At 41.3% G+C, this 16,776-nt stretch overlaps 1 protein-coding gene across 2 annotated transcripts in view; it reads left to right on the top strand.

Annotated features, from left to right (window-relative positions):
* sdccag8 (SHH signaling and ciliogenesis regulator sdccag8) overlaps positions 1-16,776 on the top strand; it is a 49,687-nt gene that overhangs the window by 30,663 nt on the left and 2,248 nt on the right. The window contains exons 16-17 of one of the 2 annotated variants that reach the window (XM_084374889.1): positions 1,798-1,929; positions 2,460-2,597. In XM_084374889.1, coding sequence (XP_084231015.1) covers positions 1,798-1,929; positions 2,460-2,571 — 244 coding nt within the window. In that variant the 3' untranslated portion in view covers positions 2,572-2,597. Of the gene's footprint in view, positions 1-1,797; positions 1,930-2,459; positions 2,598-16,776 lie in introns of those variants that run through there. The other variant, XM_084374888.1, reaches the window with a different exon arrangement.

Raw genomic sequence — 16,776 nt, 5'->3', positions numbered from 1 at the left:
CTGTGTGTGTGTGATTGTGTGTGTGTGTGTTTGAGAGTGACCCTGGGCCCAGTGTCCTGTCAGCTGTTGGAGCTGTGCTGCACATTAGTCACATGACAGCCCCCAATCTGGCCCTGCCAGACCGCACTGGCCTCACCAGCCACAGGACACGAGCACACAATACACACTCAGATGTACCCTGTGTATTATTTTACGGACATGAACACCAAATGCACACATGTGTACACAGTGATAACTACCACCTTGAATGTGTTTTTTATGAGGAGGAATTCACACTCATGCTGACACACTGTCATGAAGGCTCATACCCTACATCTGCTGTATGTGTGTGTTATGTAGTTTAGCAACAGTGTGGTGTTGGTGTGTTTCGAGCCTCGGGCTGTTTGAGCTCCTGGAGTCCAAGCCCAGTGTAGCGGTTAAAGTCCTGCTGGACGGCCTCCGTCAGGCTAAGTGAGGTTACACTCAGACAGTTGCAGCAACATGAACGAGAAAACTCTTGATGAATTGTTTTCAGTTGTTAGTCTGACTATGGGGCCTCCTACTGATTGGTCAGTGTAATGTTGTGAAGCCGACTATGGACCTGTGGTTAAGGGACATAATTGACACATAACTGCAACGTCTGACCCAGGGACCTTTTGCTGCATGTCGTACCTCTCTTTGTCTCCCCACATTTACTGTCTGTGTCTCTACTGTACACAGTAAATGTCATTGGCTTGTCATGCAGGGTTCCCATGGATCCTTGAAATCCTTGAAAGTGTGTGAATTCGAGAAAAAATCAAGGCCTAAAATCATTGTCGTTTAAAGTCCCAGCATTTTTTTTCCCCTTTGCTTAATGTAAGTCAATAGGCTATGTTCGGCTGTCTGCATGTGAGTTTCACACAAATTCTCAGTGTTGTAAGAGTAACTGGCCTTGATCTGTGTCTCAAACTACACTGTGTTGGGTCCTTGAATTTGAGAGGATTTGGCCCCTAAAGTCCTTGTAAAGTCCATGAATTAGATGTTGAAGCAGGGGTGGGAAACCTGGTCATTGTCACTGTACAGAAATTAAAAAATGCTGCTAATCCTTTAAAATCTTAGTGAATGGTCTCAGTATATGACATCAGGATTCACCTTTTCACTCTTAGAATCACATTTCCTTAATTATACACTGAGTTACCAGTTTATGTACACGGAGCAAAAACTAATGCAGTCTAAAATCAATAAAAACAGTCCTGCAGTAAACTCTTCTCTCATTGGGTTTTAATGTTAATTGAACTTCATTGTATTCTAAAACAGCTTTAACGAAGACTGAAATTATTATTATTGCGGCACTTTTGTATTAGACTGCATTAGTTTTATTAGCTTTATAATAATAAACTGACAACTGAGTGCATGGAAAGATTTCTAAACGTGTGTCACCAGGTTATTTCCACTACACTCCCAAAGATCTGGGGACTTTTAAAGTCTCTCTGGACTCCTTTATAAACATCTCACCAACCTGTTCAGACTCGAATCTGCTTAGTTTTATTTATTTATTTATAATTTATTTATTTATTATATTTGTATTGTACTTCAAGTTTGTCTTTCTTTTGTTCAAACTGTGACGCCCTTTGTGATTTTACAGTGTCAATAATAAAATGTATAATTTTTTATAAAATGCTATTATGTGAATTACTATACATGCATTGATTTTTGCTACATGGTGCATTGATAAGACTTTTACATCTGTAATAATCGTGCTTGTGTGTGTGTGTGTATGTGTGTGTGTGTGTGTGTGTGTGTGTGTGTGTGTGTGTGTGTGTGTGTGTGTGTGTGCAGAAGTGAGATGGAGCAGCTGGCTCTGGAGAAGCAACACCTAGAGGAGACAGTGAAGAATCTGAGAGCTCGCTGCATCGACATGGAGGAACAGTGTGTCCAGCACGGTCGCATGCACCAGCGCATGAAGGACAGGTACGCAAATACACATGAAACATAATACACACCCAACGACACATCCTGGATATAATCTTACATCTTCATCAGATTTTGTGAAGGCATTTTTGTCAATTTTTAAGCAACTTTTGTGTTGTTTACGAGCAAATAAACATTTTATTTATTCCATTATCATTTGTTAGTTTTTAAACATTTTTGCTTTATTCCTCCCAGGAACCCAAGAATCAAAAACTGGCACCTGTATCTTATGATTGTCTATCACGACGTGTATTTTGAAGCATGATTCATTATCGAGATCAGAACATTTTTTATTATTATAAAACAACAGCAGCCTTCTCCGATTAAAATGTTCCCAAAGTGCTTTTTAGCTTTAATTTCTCTCAGTTTGAATCTGGCAGCAGGCTTTACAAAATGAAAAAAAAAAAAAAAAAAAGTGCAGTTTTCTTCACAATCTGTCCCTAACCAGTCCTTCTTGTGCAGATCTAATGTTTAATTATTACAAGAATTGTTTTATTTTTTTGTTGACACCCTGGTTTTTGTGTCATCAGCTGTTTACTCTCCTGCTGTCGGTGCAGTGGCAACATTTTCCGCTTGATCAGGCTGCACATCAAACTGTTCTCTGATCAGAAACCACAACTTTTCTTGTTATTTTTTGACTGACAAAAATAAACTAGTTGTTATACTGCTGTGATATCAACTTTGGTGGTCATAAGACAAAGTAACTGTGAATATTTAACAGCCCGAAAAGTTATGAAGTGCAGTGTGTGAAACGCAGAATGAGGGTGAGGGTTTGGTTTTAAATTTAGGAATTTGAGTGCTCATGTTTTAGATGAATCATTAATTTCTCTGTAGGAATACCAAAATAAATACGAAGTTAAACAAGCAGTAGTCAAAGTGATGCACCAGTCTTAACTACATCCACAACACACAAGCAGAGCTGAGTTTGTCTTTCCAGAAAATTTGCTCTTTTTTCAGTCTTCTATGATATTAAACTGAATGTTTTGGGGTTTTAGACTGATGTTTGGACAAAAATAAGCAATCTGAATGATGTCAACCTTGGCCTTAAGGGGTTGTGATGGGAGTTTTTTTACTGTTTTATGGACCAAACGATAATCATTTGCAGCCCTAAAATAATGCACATGCTCTCTGCACCTCATTTTCCGCTCCGTTGTGGTTATTTTTGAGGGCAATACAATGTGCAGTGTATGATTTTGCACTTAGAATTGTGAAACCTGGCATATAGGGAGGGGTTTTTGAACAAAGCTGCAGCTAAAAGTGAGTCCATCTTTGGCTTATGCTACAGTATCTGTACGTGTGTGTGTGTTGCGGGGGTCCTCTTCTCCCCTAAGTGTGGAGCCCAGTTGGTGTGTGTCTCCACAGGGCGCCTGGCACACAGCCTTGCTCTGCCAATGTGGGCGAGGGTGTGTGGGTGTTGTTGCCCCACTCCGCAGGATCTCCACCCGAGTGCCCAGCCCCCCAACTACACCTTACTCTTAACCAAACACGCACACACACTCACCCTTTTCTCCTGCTCCATCATTGACACTACATATTGTCTACCACCCACCGGTGTTAACCTGTCGACAGTCACGCGCTGCCAAAAAACCAAAGTTTACAGAGTCACAGCTGTCTCCTGCCGGTGTGTGACTCTTTTTGTGCGTTTCACGGAAAGAAAAACAATCTAAGTTGTCAAGGAGTGTGAAGTATGAATATTCTGTATGTTTCCGCGCATATGTTATGACGGTATTTTTATGTGTGTGTGTGTATGGGTTGCCATTGCATGTTCTCAGGAGGTTTAGCAGAGTAGGAATCTGGCTGCCAAAAGTGGATTGGCTGGGAAGTTGGCACCTAACTTCTCTCTTCTCCCAACTGAACCACGATAATCACTCTTGGCATTTAGTGAGTTTTATTTTCTGCTTTGACACTTACTGGGTTGATGAATCCTCCTGATATTTAAAAATCTCTCGAGTTCAGTTCTACATGAGGTCACTTTTGGAGTGACTGTCAAGCCGCTTGACCACATTTTTATATTTAATACTGGGTGAAAATTCTTTTTGGTAGGAACTATGTGTGTGTTTGGGAATGCAGTTATTAGTTTTGAGCAGTAAATTAATGTATTTTTGGCATTGATATGTTATGTTTTACTGTAAGAATGCACAGTATGGAGATGGGAGGCGGGAGAGGTATGACTCACGTTTACGGTGATCCATACTGCAGCTGGTACTTCAGTATGTGGTTGTATTTCTGGTACTGAACGTACTCCGGGACCTGCCACGAAAATATTCTTATCTTTTTCAGATGGCAGTCATTTGCAGTTTGTAGATCTCTATTTCATGTGTGCGCATTTATACGTTTGTACGCATGTGTGCATATTCGCGTACAAGCGAGTACGTCAGTCTCACTACATATGGTGCCCTTCTTGTACTGAATTGCATCTTCTCGTAGCCCTCGGTATGTGTGTGTGTGTGTGTGTGTGTGTGTGTGTGTGTGTGTGTGTGTCCATACATTGGGTATATGTTAGTTGGTCCCCGCAGGCCCTGAGCACTCAGTGGGCGCCCCGCCTCGCCGCTCGGGGGTTAAGGTGTACGTGTTAACAAGCTTGTGCAAGTGGGTTCAATATCCAGCGCCCCGCCCCTCCCCACAGCCTCTCCATCGGCCTGCAATCTGTGCTGCGAAGAGCGGCAACAGCGCACCACGCACAAAACATTTGGAAAATCAGCTTGATTTATTTTTACATGGGCAAGCTGATTGCCAAACTACACAGGGGTTTTAGCACACAATGTTTTGCTTCACCACTTAATTATTTATTTCACCAGCTCTGTGTTGTTGTTTTTTATTTTTTCTTTGCCTGGAAATGGATCGGAGAGGAGAGACGGAGCAGGAGAACATCTAGTTAGGAAAGATCGGAGTCAGTTACTGTAAATGATTGATGTAAAGGTTTTATATGTGTTCTAATGAGCACTCTGATTCAGGAAATAACATTTGGTTTATTAAGTTAAATGTATATTTTACATGAGTGAGCACAACTGCAAATGTTTTAACTCTTCAAGGCATCTACAACTTAATTTCCATAATATTTATTTGATTTTTGACATTTTATTCAGTGAGTATCCACTTCTCTGGTGCTTATTCTGAGGAAAAACTAACAAAAAATAAATATCTATTTTAAATTGAGGATAGCTTGTTTCTCGGTGAGGGCAGGTTATGTTTGGCAGAAAACTCAGAATATTTATCAGATATACAACCGAAGTGCAGAGGTAGAAGGAAAAAAGGGGATGTATGATTGCTAGTATACAATTTATTTAAAGCTGAATTCAGATATCTTAATAACAGAACTAACAAAGCCTGTTCTGTTATTTTCAAATGAATTAGACTGGTCATTATGTGATTTGTTTGAGCAAAAGGAAAAACTGTAATATGTTAGTGAGAATCACTGTGAAGAAACAATCTAATGATAAATATCTGGAATGCTTGCGAAGGTTGTTACGACTCCTAAAATATCTCCTGCTCATGTACAGTTTATAGTTAGCTCGACAATCTCATAAATATTAATAAGAATGAGTAATTATATTTTAAAAAGCAACAGTTGTGAGATGCTGTTAGATTAAATGTGCAACATACACCTGGCTATTTTCTTTTCTCTGGGTTCTCCTAAAAAAAAATAATATAAAACATTCAATAATAATGTGTTCTTTGGGGTGTAAAAAATATGTATATCTTTATTTATTAGAAAAAATGAAAGACTGTTAGAAGTCCAATCCCGGTCTATAAAGTTGATTTTTTTTTTTTTCTGATAGATTGCAGTTTGGCAATAACTTTAAAAAAAAATGCCAAGAGAAAGTTTTCTGTGACTTCTTCGCTGTTTTCTGCTCATACTTAAAATTAGTAATCATCCTCTCCTCTGCCCTCTCTCTCCCCTTCTTCTTCTTCTTCTCATCTTTTTTTTTTTTATTTCCACTTTACCCTTCTCTTATTCTCCAACTTTACTCGTCTCCTCCTCCTCCCCTCTGCATCCTGTACCAAACACCACGCAACCTTTTCTCACCTCACAGCTGTTCGCAGGCTGTTTCACAAATTATCACTATGCATGTACACACCGAGGTCACATACACAGACTCTCACACACACAGACCAACATAACACCAACGTTTGCTTAACCACACATAGTGACAGCAGAGTCGGCCCTGGATGTGCGTGTGCATGTACTGTACGGGTGTGTGAGTGTTTATGCGCAGCCCTTTAAGGAGAGCAGCAACATATACGCAGATGTGCCTGTAGATCCACAGGCTTCACTGGGCCATATGGCCTCCACGAAGAAAGATGGTGCGTGCGTCTGGAGGAGAGCAGAGGAGGGAGGGAGGGATGGAGCGAAGGATGGAGGAGGGATGGAGGGCCATGTGTGGTATGAGCTGTGCAAGCAGTTGTTGAAGTATGTATGCCTGTGGATGTGTGTGTGCGCGCGTGTGTGTTTGCACCAGAGGCTCCAGGAGATTGGTTAATGGAACAAATGGTCGCGGCGGGCCGGGGAAGAAGGAACAGGCTTGCTGCTACCGCGGGCGGACAGCGAGCCCCGGGCGAGGGCTGCTTCATCTGGGCTCCTGCCACACACACACACACACACACACCCTCTGTCAGACCCTCTTCTCCTCCCCACCCCCAAACACACTGTGTGCTGCCATGCCCCAGAAGCAAAAGGACGCTCCTCGCAAAAACTTTTCATTTGCAAATGAAGTTGGCAGAGGCTGGGCAGAAGAAACAGGACAGCTTTCATTTGTTTCATCTGTGTGTGTGTGTGTGTGTGTGTGTGTGTGTGCGCACACACATACACACACACGGGTATTTGTGTGTGCATCTGTGTGTGTGATGAGTTGCAACTGTGTGTGTGATCTGAGACGTACAGAGAGATGGAGGGATAATAAAGAAGGCTCAGTGTGAGGAGCAGCGTTTTACATTCATGTTAAACACATCGTTAATATTAACACCACTGCTGTCAGCTCTTTGCATTTAACATTTTTAGAGATTTTTCTTTTTTTCATTTACTTTTTGGAAACAGGACATTTTTACAAGACAGCACTTTATTAGTTTTATCTGTATTTCCTGTAAGAAAAGTTAGAGTGTTCAAGAAATGGCAGAAAAATAGGTTAAAAAATAAACGTTAAATGGAAAAAAAGTTTAAGGAAATATTTGCTACTGTTGACTTGATGCACTATTTGAGGATTACATGAATAGTTTTCAGATGTGAAATACTGAATGACTACAAAGACATTTCAGTCCGCTGTTCATGCTTTTGGTTTCTCTCTCACGCTCGTGTCCTCACCTCCGGATGGCGCTGTCGTCGTCCTTTCTTCCCCTTCATCTTCCTCTCCGTCTCATCGTTTCTATCTCTGCATTGCCCAGCTGGCTTCTGTAGCCGGGAGCGACTGCAGGGCGGCCTGCTGAAAGAGCATTGTCAAACGGTGGCTTTACAGCTCTATCACACACAGCACACGCGCACACACACACACACACACACACACACACACACAGACGCACAGATTTGCAGCTCAGATGTCAGGCTGTAGCCAGAGGCTTGCAAGCTGGAGCGTTAACTGTGCAAAGCGTCACATCTCGAGCCCCAGTCAGTGACACTCACTAACACTACTTCATAAAACTACAACTAGAAAACTCGCTGCAGAACACCTGCCCCTTCTTTAGAAAATGTTAAAAGTAACAACGGCAGAAAACACTTTAATGCCGGGAAAGCAAACACTCAAAGACGAGACTTAAAAAGAGTCAGCAGGCCTCACGGCAGCAAACACTTTGACATTGAATATTTGATAAAACAGCCTGCAGCAGCACTGAAACCTCTGTTAATACAGCGATGAAATGAAAGCGGAGATAAACGTCTGTACTCATGCAGAGCTGTTTAAAGTCTATGAATATATTTCTGACTTCTGACCCTCTTGAACACTTCGATGATCTGCTTTAACTTTTAATTTTACACTTTTTTTTAAGATCTTGTGTCTAACACTGATGTTAATTAACTGTCTTCAGTGACTTTATATCATTGTAAACCAGCACTGGGCAAACAAGCCTTTAAAGTTTTCATACCTTTAATTTGATGTATTCCTCTCACCTTTATTGTTTCAGGGCTACATGCAGCTTCATAGTACAAAGCCAGTTTCTAACTGGATGAATAAAGCCTTTTATAATTGTGACCAAGAAGAAACTATTTCAATTAAATAATAAAAAAATAGAGGATGGCAGTTCAATGTATCAAAGAGGTTCAGGTCAGGAGATCCCTCAGAATTAGCACACAGCATTTTTGCATTATATTTCATATCTGTCTAATCAGTACCTGTAAATAAATTCAACATTGGTTGAAATTTCACCATATTGCTTTAGTTGTTTATTTGTTTTATCTTTGTGTTTTACCATGCAGGGATCATCTTGGCTTCATATCTGGTCTTATTTTCAAAGCAACATCATTTTTATCTGTGAAGACAGACTTTTAAAATTAATATGCACTTGTACATTCCCACACAGCAGTAACATAAAATACAGATCAAACATACACGATGTTTATTGTGATCACAGTTAACCTGCCTGAGATTTCACTTCAAGTTGATTTTTAATGGAATCTGAATTTTCAGTTTAAAAATGTAAAATGAAGCAGCAACACAGAGAAGATGAGATTTGTAGTAAAAGTATGAACACATTATTCAACACAGGTATGATCGGTTAAAGATTTATAAAAGGATAAAAAGATTCATCCCACAAATGTTTTCTCACAAAACAGAAATTGTCATTAAAATACCTCGACTCACATCAATCAGCAGCAGTTTCAGTCAACGTCTCTTATAAGTGAATAATAAGATTTAATGATACTGTTTACTGTATAAAAGTTACAAAGTGCCTCACAATAAAAGTGGGATAATAAGAAAATCTAGAGCCACAAAATAAAAAAATAAAAAATAAAAACAAAATATCAGTTTAGAAAAGTGAAGTAATAACACTTAAATGCAGACTGTGCACCAAAGAGTTAATTTTCTTGATTTAGAAAATTGAATTTGATGAAGTGAATCATAAAAGGTTAAATATTTGGAGGTACAGAACTTCAAATCTGAGGGCAAAAAACAGCCAATAGTCGTTCTCCCTTCACTCATTTAAGTCGAGCTCTGAAACATTCAGTTGACACCGGTGAGCCGACCTGAGAGAGAAGTTACTATTTTGACACAGTTCAGACGTACTTGAGGGACGTGTGAGGTGCCCCGTAGGTAATAACTACAATTTTATATTGATATATAAAATAGTTTTGCTCATTTGTACGTCAAAGGTTTCACATACAGGTCGCTGTTACGGAAATAACTCAACATCAACTCAATTCAAACACGACAGGACTGATGAGCTGCACGGTTCGTTCAGCAAACAAGACTAAAAGCATCTAAAAACCCTTTTTCCTTCTCACCACTGTGTTCAGCTCTGCTGGTTCCCTCACAGGCTGCTTCACAGATGAAATTTAAAACTGATTCATCAGTCGTTTGATTGATTGTCTTCTTACTGCGTTTGTCTCCTGTGATGCAGCACTGGGAGGTCACTCGACCTCACGTCAGTAACTACATTTGTCCATGAACCATTTTTGCGAGTGGAATCGTGGTTCCTGTTTTTTATAACAAAGCATATGTTAAAATTAAGTGCCTCTGGCTTTTATTGATTTCTAGTGTTTTACTGGATTTTGATTTTTAAGCTTGAATAGCCTGAATGCCAGTAAAATGTTTACAAGGACTTTTTTTTCTTTTTTAAGTTAAGAAATAAAAATATAAATAAAAATATGTTTAAAAAATACATCAGTAAAATTGATTTTATCCTGTGCATTATAATTAGAGTGTGATATCACAGTGCTAATACCAATATTAAAGTATTAAACAATTATATTTCTATTCTATTTCAGCTGATATGCACACAATTTTTTACAGTGATCCCTCAAATTTGGTTATCAAACACTTCTGACAAAGACATATAACAGAAGCAGTTCAACAATAAACTTGACTGTTTAAAATTACTTAAGTGCACTGAGAATTTAATAATTCTTCATTACCGGAGCATCTTTTTCTGCATTAAAACACATTTTTAAATTTGTGCACATCGGGCAACATAAAGGCCACTACCATTATATCTGTGATAGGTTAATATTGGCTGTTAATATTGAACAACTGATGTATCGGCTCTAATTAGAAGGATAAATTGGATAATTGGATACCTGTGTGTTCAGACATTTAGATGCTGATGTCGTGTGTGTTGTATCTGTGTCATACCTCTGCGTTTGCACTTGAGCTGCAAATGAAATGTTACAAAAAAAGTCCTGCAGAAAAAGTGACTTAGACTCCAATACACTGACATATTTGCATTAATCCGGTCAGTGAGATATTTGTAACTGAGAGGTGACAGTAAAGGAATCGACAGCGCAGAATTAAATAAAAGAAAATCAAATAAGTGAAGGAACGTGTGTCGATCTCACCCTGATCAAAACACACAGTGTCACCAATCAAGTTCTCGTGTCAAACGTGCATGTTAGCAAGAGCAACAACTGGCATGACAGGTTGGTGGAGGGGAGAGGGGCAAGGCCTTCGGGCACACACACACACACACACACACACACACACACACACACACACACACACACACACACACACACACACATTCTTGAGTGCAGTTGTGCGCTAGCCAAGATTAAGCTAGAGCGCTGGGGTGTGAGGGTGGTGATGGTGGGCCTGGGATTGGGCGAAATATGGTTTTGTGTGTGTGCGTGTGTGTGTGTGTGTGTGTGTGGCAGCTGCAGCCTTCATGCCCCTGGCAGTGTTGTTGTAACCAGGCAAGCCAAGGCCGTCTGCCTGCATTCTTCACCCCCTAGGCCCCCTGCCTGCAATACGCACACACACACACACACACACGCGCAAGTTGGGTTAGTCAAATGTTGAGATTTTTCATTATCTTCTAGGGTTAGAGTTGACTGCGAGTGTGTTCTCATTACAGGAGAACAGTTTGCTCTTTAATCATAGCCCACATTCAACTTGACATTCAGATTTTATTCTGTTTATTTTCCCGTGAATAAAGAAAAATTCTCCGTTCTCAATGCCGTAACATCCGTCAGTACGATCCGCGCTGAGTGGTTATATAAGGAGGCACGTCATTTTGATAATGTATGCACCGTCCAATAAATATTTTCTTTAGGTGACACGCTCCAATAGCTGATTTGTTTAGAAATAAAAAACGCACACATTCATATGGGGCTTTTGAATGACAGACCTGAACGCCGCTTCCACATCCTCTCTTTCTATTACCGTCTCCGTTTTCTCGAACATGACGTTAGCACTTTCCCTTTGGACTGTGCCTTTAGGACATATGCTCCCACCTGTAAATAAATATGCAAACACAGACAAACACACACAACAGAGTTTAGACACTAGCTGTGGGCTACGACTGATGTATACCGCAGAGAGGTAACTGTGTCTGCGTGTGTGTTGTAATTAATCTCCTTAGTAGCAGCAGTCAATAGAGAGTGTGGCGGTTCGAGGTGCAGATTGTGAGCAGAGTTTGATTATCGGGCTGTCAGGGGAAATTACTGCAAACTGCCTCCCAGCAAAACTTGCTTTTATTATGTCTGCTGGAGAGCAAAATACACGCCTAGTACCGCGACTGCTCTGGAAGCTGTTTCAGGTGTTTTTGGAGGATCATTTTCTGGGGATAAACTTAATTATTTCAGCGTAGGTGTTCGGTGTGTCAGTAAACCGTGGGATCCAGCAGGTGGTGTCCTTTCACCAGGTCAGCGGGGAGGCTCTCCTTCTCTAACCCCCTCCTCCCCATCAGCCGTCAGCCAGGCCAGCAGCAGGCGGCAGGGAGGTGACGGCTGGAGCCTCTTTTGTTTCTCCGTCCCTCCTCCGCTCCCGTCCAGCACCTTCGCCCGACATCACAAACTGTCAGCTCTCATTTTTCACCCGATCCTCTTCACCTAAACATCCATTTATCTGTCTCGCCATCAGTCCGTTCATGAATCCATCCAAGCTTCCTTCCTTCCTCACCAGTTCCAGGCAGTGGGCAGAGGCGAGCCAGCCTGCAGAATGTGTGTGTGTGTGTGTGTGTGTGTGTGTGTGTGTGTGTGTGTGTGTGTGTGTGTGTGTGTGTGTGTGTGGGTTAGTGCAGGGCAGTGCCCGAGCATTAAGCCGTATTAAGCCCTAATTAATGAGTGTGCCAGTCGATAGAGGCCAGTTATTGGATTTGCTGCTTTAGCTGCTGGAAGGAGCGCTGCCTTAATCACACACACATTCATATACACGCACGCACACACACATACACACACACACACACTCACACACACACCACTCCCTCCTGTGAGGCCGGGCATGCAAGGTGAGACAAGGGCTGGATTAGAGAGTGTGTGTGTTTTATAAGAAGGCCAGAGGTTGGCTGCTCTCTGGCCAGACAAACGGAGTATGTTTGTTTCTGTTTGTGCCAGAGTTCAAGCTTTACTTACTGCATTACATAAACCTTCAGCTTACAACCTGCAGCCGCTTTATACATCTCAGGCCATGACCTGACTGACTGGTTAACCGGCTTCCTGTTCGGCTCACACACTGTCTGGCTGCCTGGCGAGAAAGTCAAATTCACATTTCACAGCAGTGTCTGGACTTAAACTTCAGATATTTGTCTCATTTTTTGTAAAGCGGGTGCCATTTCTACTAAATAATTGGATTTACTGTAACTGCATGGTACCTGCAGCTGCAAAGATTAGTCGATCAAAAGAAAATAGTTGATAACTATTTTGATCAATTAATCTGTCATTTTCAATCAAAAATGTCAAATATTTACCGGTTGCAGCCTCTTAATGGAAGGATTTACTGCTTTTCTTTGTCATACATGATAGTGCATTTAGAGTCTTTGGGTTTTTAACTGTTGGTTGGTTAATGCAATTTAAAAATGTCACGTTAGTCTCTGGGAAATTTTTCACAGTTTTGCCGTATTGTAGGAAAAAGGGACTAAAGTCAGGACATCTACTGCATCTACATTGATCGTTCAATCTCTGGCCTCTGTAGTAGTGTCACATCCACTTACTGGACTCCCCTTTTAAATTAAGCCCATTTCTTTAATTACATACTTTAATTTACTTGAAATTTTGGCAAGTAAAGGGTCAGTTCAGCCAATTTACAAAAAAACCCAATTTTCTCACTTGCCTCTAGCAGAATCTAGTCATGTTGATAATTTGGTTTTGTTGGCCCCGGTTTGAGATGAGATATCTGTTCGGCGGATTATACACATCAACAGGGACACTGTTTCTGGATAGAGATGTTACTGGCAAATAATTTGAAGCGTAAATTTGAAATGCTATAATGACCGCAAATGAAAGGCCATTCAACTGCTGTATGGAGGTGGCAGCGAGACACAGACACAGATTTTTGAAAACCTGGACAAATACAGACTATACAATCTGTATAGCTACGTACGTACCAGAGGTAATAAAGAAAACTGTATCATCGTGACTCACTTAGTTTGGTGGTGAGGGGTTAAAAGCCTCAGTCGACACTTTCTCAACACTTCCATCATAAAACATTTACAGCTCCAGAACAACAGGCTCTGTTTCTGACCTTTAAACCTCTGCTGTGTGTGTGTGTATGTGTGTGTGTGGCACATCGCTTGTGTCTGCATCTTGTGTCTTTGCTCGCCACAGCGGGGCTCTTTCTGTGTGTGTGTTGGTGTGTGACGTGGCAGTGGCCTGCTGTGTCGTGCTGTGCGATGGCGTAGGAGGGAGCGTGGGAGGAGGAAGAGATGGGGTGGCTGGTCAGGACAGCTTGGCAGCCGGCTGCAGGAACACCAGGCGGGGAGGGGAGTCTTCGCCCGCAGGATCCAGGACTGGACAGAGCCTCCAGGTCGGAGATAAACCGCCCAGCGGGGGCTTTCCATCGGGATGGAGGAGGGGGCGGCTGAAGGAGGGCAGGCTACAGCGAGGACTGACGGTGAAAGTTGACGGAGGGGAGTTTCTGACGAAGAGGAGCAGGATTAAACCCTGTGGTGGAGGAAGAGATGCGCAGGGTAAAGTGAGGACAATGTGGGGGGAGCAGGGAGCAGATTGTGGAGGAGAGTTGGGATGTTCGCCTCCCCCGTCTGTCACACACAGGCAGCCCTGCCACTGCCAACATGACCAGCAGGGCAGGGGCATCTGCCCCCCCATCCTCCAGATACCCCTCTCCCTCTTTCTGCCCCGAGCCACAACTCTCTTCCTCTTCATCCTCCTCCTCGCTTCATGATCACATGCTTAATCCTTGCCTTACTCGTCTCCTTCTGAACCTGTTGAAAACAGCGAGGGACAAAGTGAACGATGAAGAATATTTTGTGATAGTGAAGCAGTTGTCAAAGCGTTCTGGCTCACGATATTTGCAGTAGGCCCTGACACACCAAACTGACATCAAACAGCTAGCTGCAACGAAGGCCTCGTGTCTCCTGCGTCTCGGCCAGAAAGCTGCACTTGAACACACCACAACGACGACAGCTGATGGCAAACAAGCTCGTACGTTAAGGAAATACCTCTCTGAGAATATACAAACCTTCGTCATGATTAAGCAGCGTTTTTTGACACGATTGCACTAATACCACCGCTTCTAATCCAGAATATGTCTGATAAAATGTTGCACTGGTGAAGATGCGGGGTAAAAAAAATAAGGAGAAACTGCAGGAAATGGGTGAAATCATGGCATACCACAGCCACATGACCAAGAGGCTTTGTCTTTCTTTTTTCGTGCAGGTAAAACTCTCCTGTATTTCATAAGAAAACAGAAGTTCTGAAACCACAACGTGATTTTTTTTTAATCAGAAAAGAAAAATCTTCATTGATTTATTTTTATGAAAACAAACTAAAAAAAACAAACTCTTTGTTTAAACCGACCTTAAAGGACAACACAATTTCATACTGTTTTACTTTGTTTATATTTGGCGGACCCTTCCCTTCCACCTTTCTAGCTTCACCTTATTTTCCTCTGAGAACAGCTTGTTTATTCAGTTATGGAAATTCTGAGTTTGAATTTCTTCTCCAAAACTACGTAGTGCCCCTTTATGTAAAACTACAGTAGTGTTATCAGCAAAATTTACTTCACATCTAAAAGTACTCGTGCTGAAAAATGTGTCTTGTTATACGCTATTGTATAATCTTATAACTGACATTATTAGATTGTGAATACTGCTGCATCAGTATGTAAGCAGCTGTTGCATCTGCTCGAGGTGGAGCTGGTTTGTCTATTGAAGTTACAGTCGGGTAGTTTAGAGTGTGAAATACGGATAAATATGGACGGCTGGCTGAGTATGCAAATGCGGATTCCAGTACGGAGGAGTTTCATCCGTCTCATTATCGTGTGTGTGTGTGTGTGTGTGTGTGTGTGCACCGCTGCACTGGAGGAGGGGATGACTGACTGAATGGATGAAATAATGGACTGCTGGTGGGAAATCTCTTCACACACATTCCACCTCCTCCCCCAAACACACACACACACACACACACACACACACACACACACACACTCACACTATTCATACAGACTTACCCCCAGACCCAGCTGATTCTGACTGTCTGCAGCCTGCGTCAGACGGGACACACTAACGGAGACGTCCCAGTGATGATCAACACTTCTTTGCTTCATAACGACACATACGACTTTCTCACCAGACTGTTGCCCTGCTCGTACAGGATGACAATATGCTGATGTCATGTAATATTAAGCGGCTGCTTGGGATCCATTAAAGGAACCCTGTTGAGTTTTCTTGTAAACAAACAAAAGTTATGTTTACATTCGGTGTTACTTACAAACATGTTGAATCCTTTTCTTTACTCTCACAACATTTGCAAAGTTTTTTCATTCGTTCATCATGTTGACTACCTTGCAGTCTTCTTCTTCTTCCCTGGTTTTTGTTTGCACATTCCTAAATATGTTATCAAGTTATCGCCACCTGTTGATCACGAGGGAGTGTGAAACCACTGGCAGGACGTGTGTGGCTTCAAGAGCGATCATAGAAAAACATAAGAAGTCAGAAACTTCACCAGAAACCTTTAACACAAGTCTTGGATGTCGATGAGAAGCTGGAGTAGGGGTCGACCGATACTGATACTGATTATTAGAAATCAAGGAGACTGAAAACCGATATTTGGTCGTGTTATTCATTTGCAGTAAAATTGAAACTCCAGTTGAACAAACCAGTCATGACATAAACCTAATTTCTATTTTTTCAAGTACTGTTCATAAGTACAATTTTCAGGTACTTTACTTGAGCAGTTAGATGCTGCTAATGCATCAATGCTTTAATATCAACAATTTGATAAATTATCATATATTACATTATTAGCAAAGGGGCCGAGTACTTTGTTTACTCCTTTTGAAGAATAGTTTGACGTAAGTAAACTTTTGAATGCAGGACTTCCACTTGTAGTGAATGAAGTACTTTAATACTGTTTTTTCGGTACTTTTATTTGATTACAGTCTGTTGACACTACTGAGCTACAATTGAAAAGGTATTGATGTTTGAGAAAACATGAAATGGCTGCCACATGTGACAAAGTGCCACATAAATATTGAATCTTACTTTCTATTAAAGTTCATGATATATTCAGTGAAAACATTTTCTTGGTCCAGTTTTGATAGATTACTTTGTATCATTTCAAGTGAGTGTATGGGACCTTTTATATGCTTGTTTTACCTGTAATGGTTTTGATCTTGTTGTAGTCTAATTTTATTATTTTATTTATTGTTTTCTTTTGCCAAAATCAGTAGTAACACATCAATCCCACTTTTCTTCTCCCCCATAACTGATTCAAAACTCAAATCAAAATCAGTGAAAATATATCCAATA

Source organism: Pagrus pagrus (genome assembly GCF_965226575.1).
Source record: "Pagrus pagrus genome assembly, chromosome: 15".
Lineage (NCBI taxonomy): Eukaryota > Metazoa > Chordata > Actinopteri > Spariformes > Sparidae > Pagrus > Pagrus pagrus.
The sequence above is the reverse complement of the archived record's forward strand: the minus strand, read 5'-3'. Positions and strand labels throughout refer to the sequence as shown.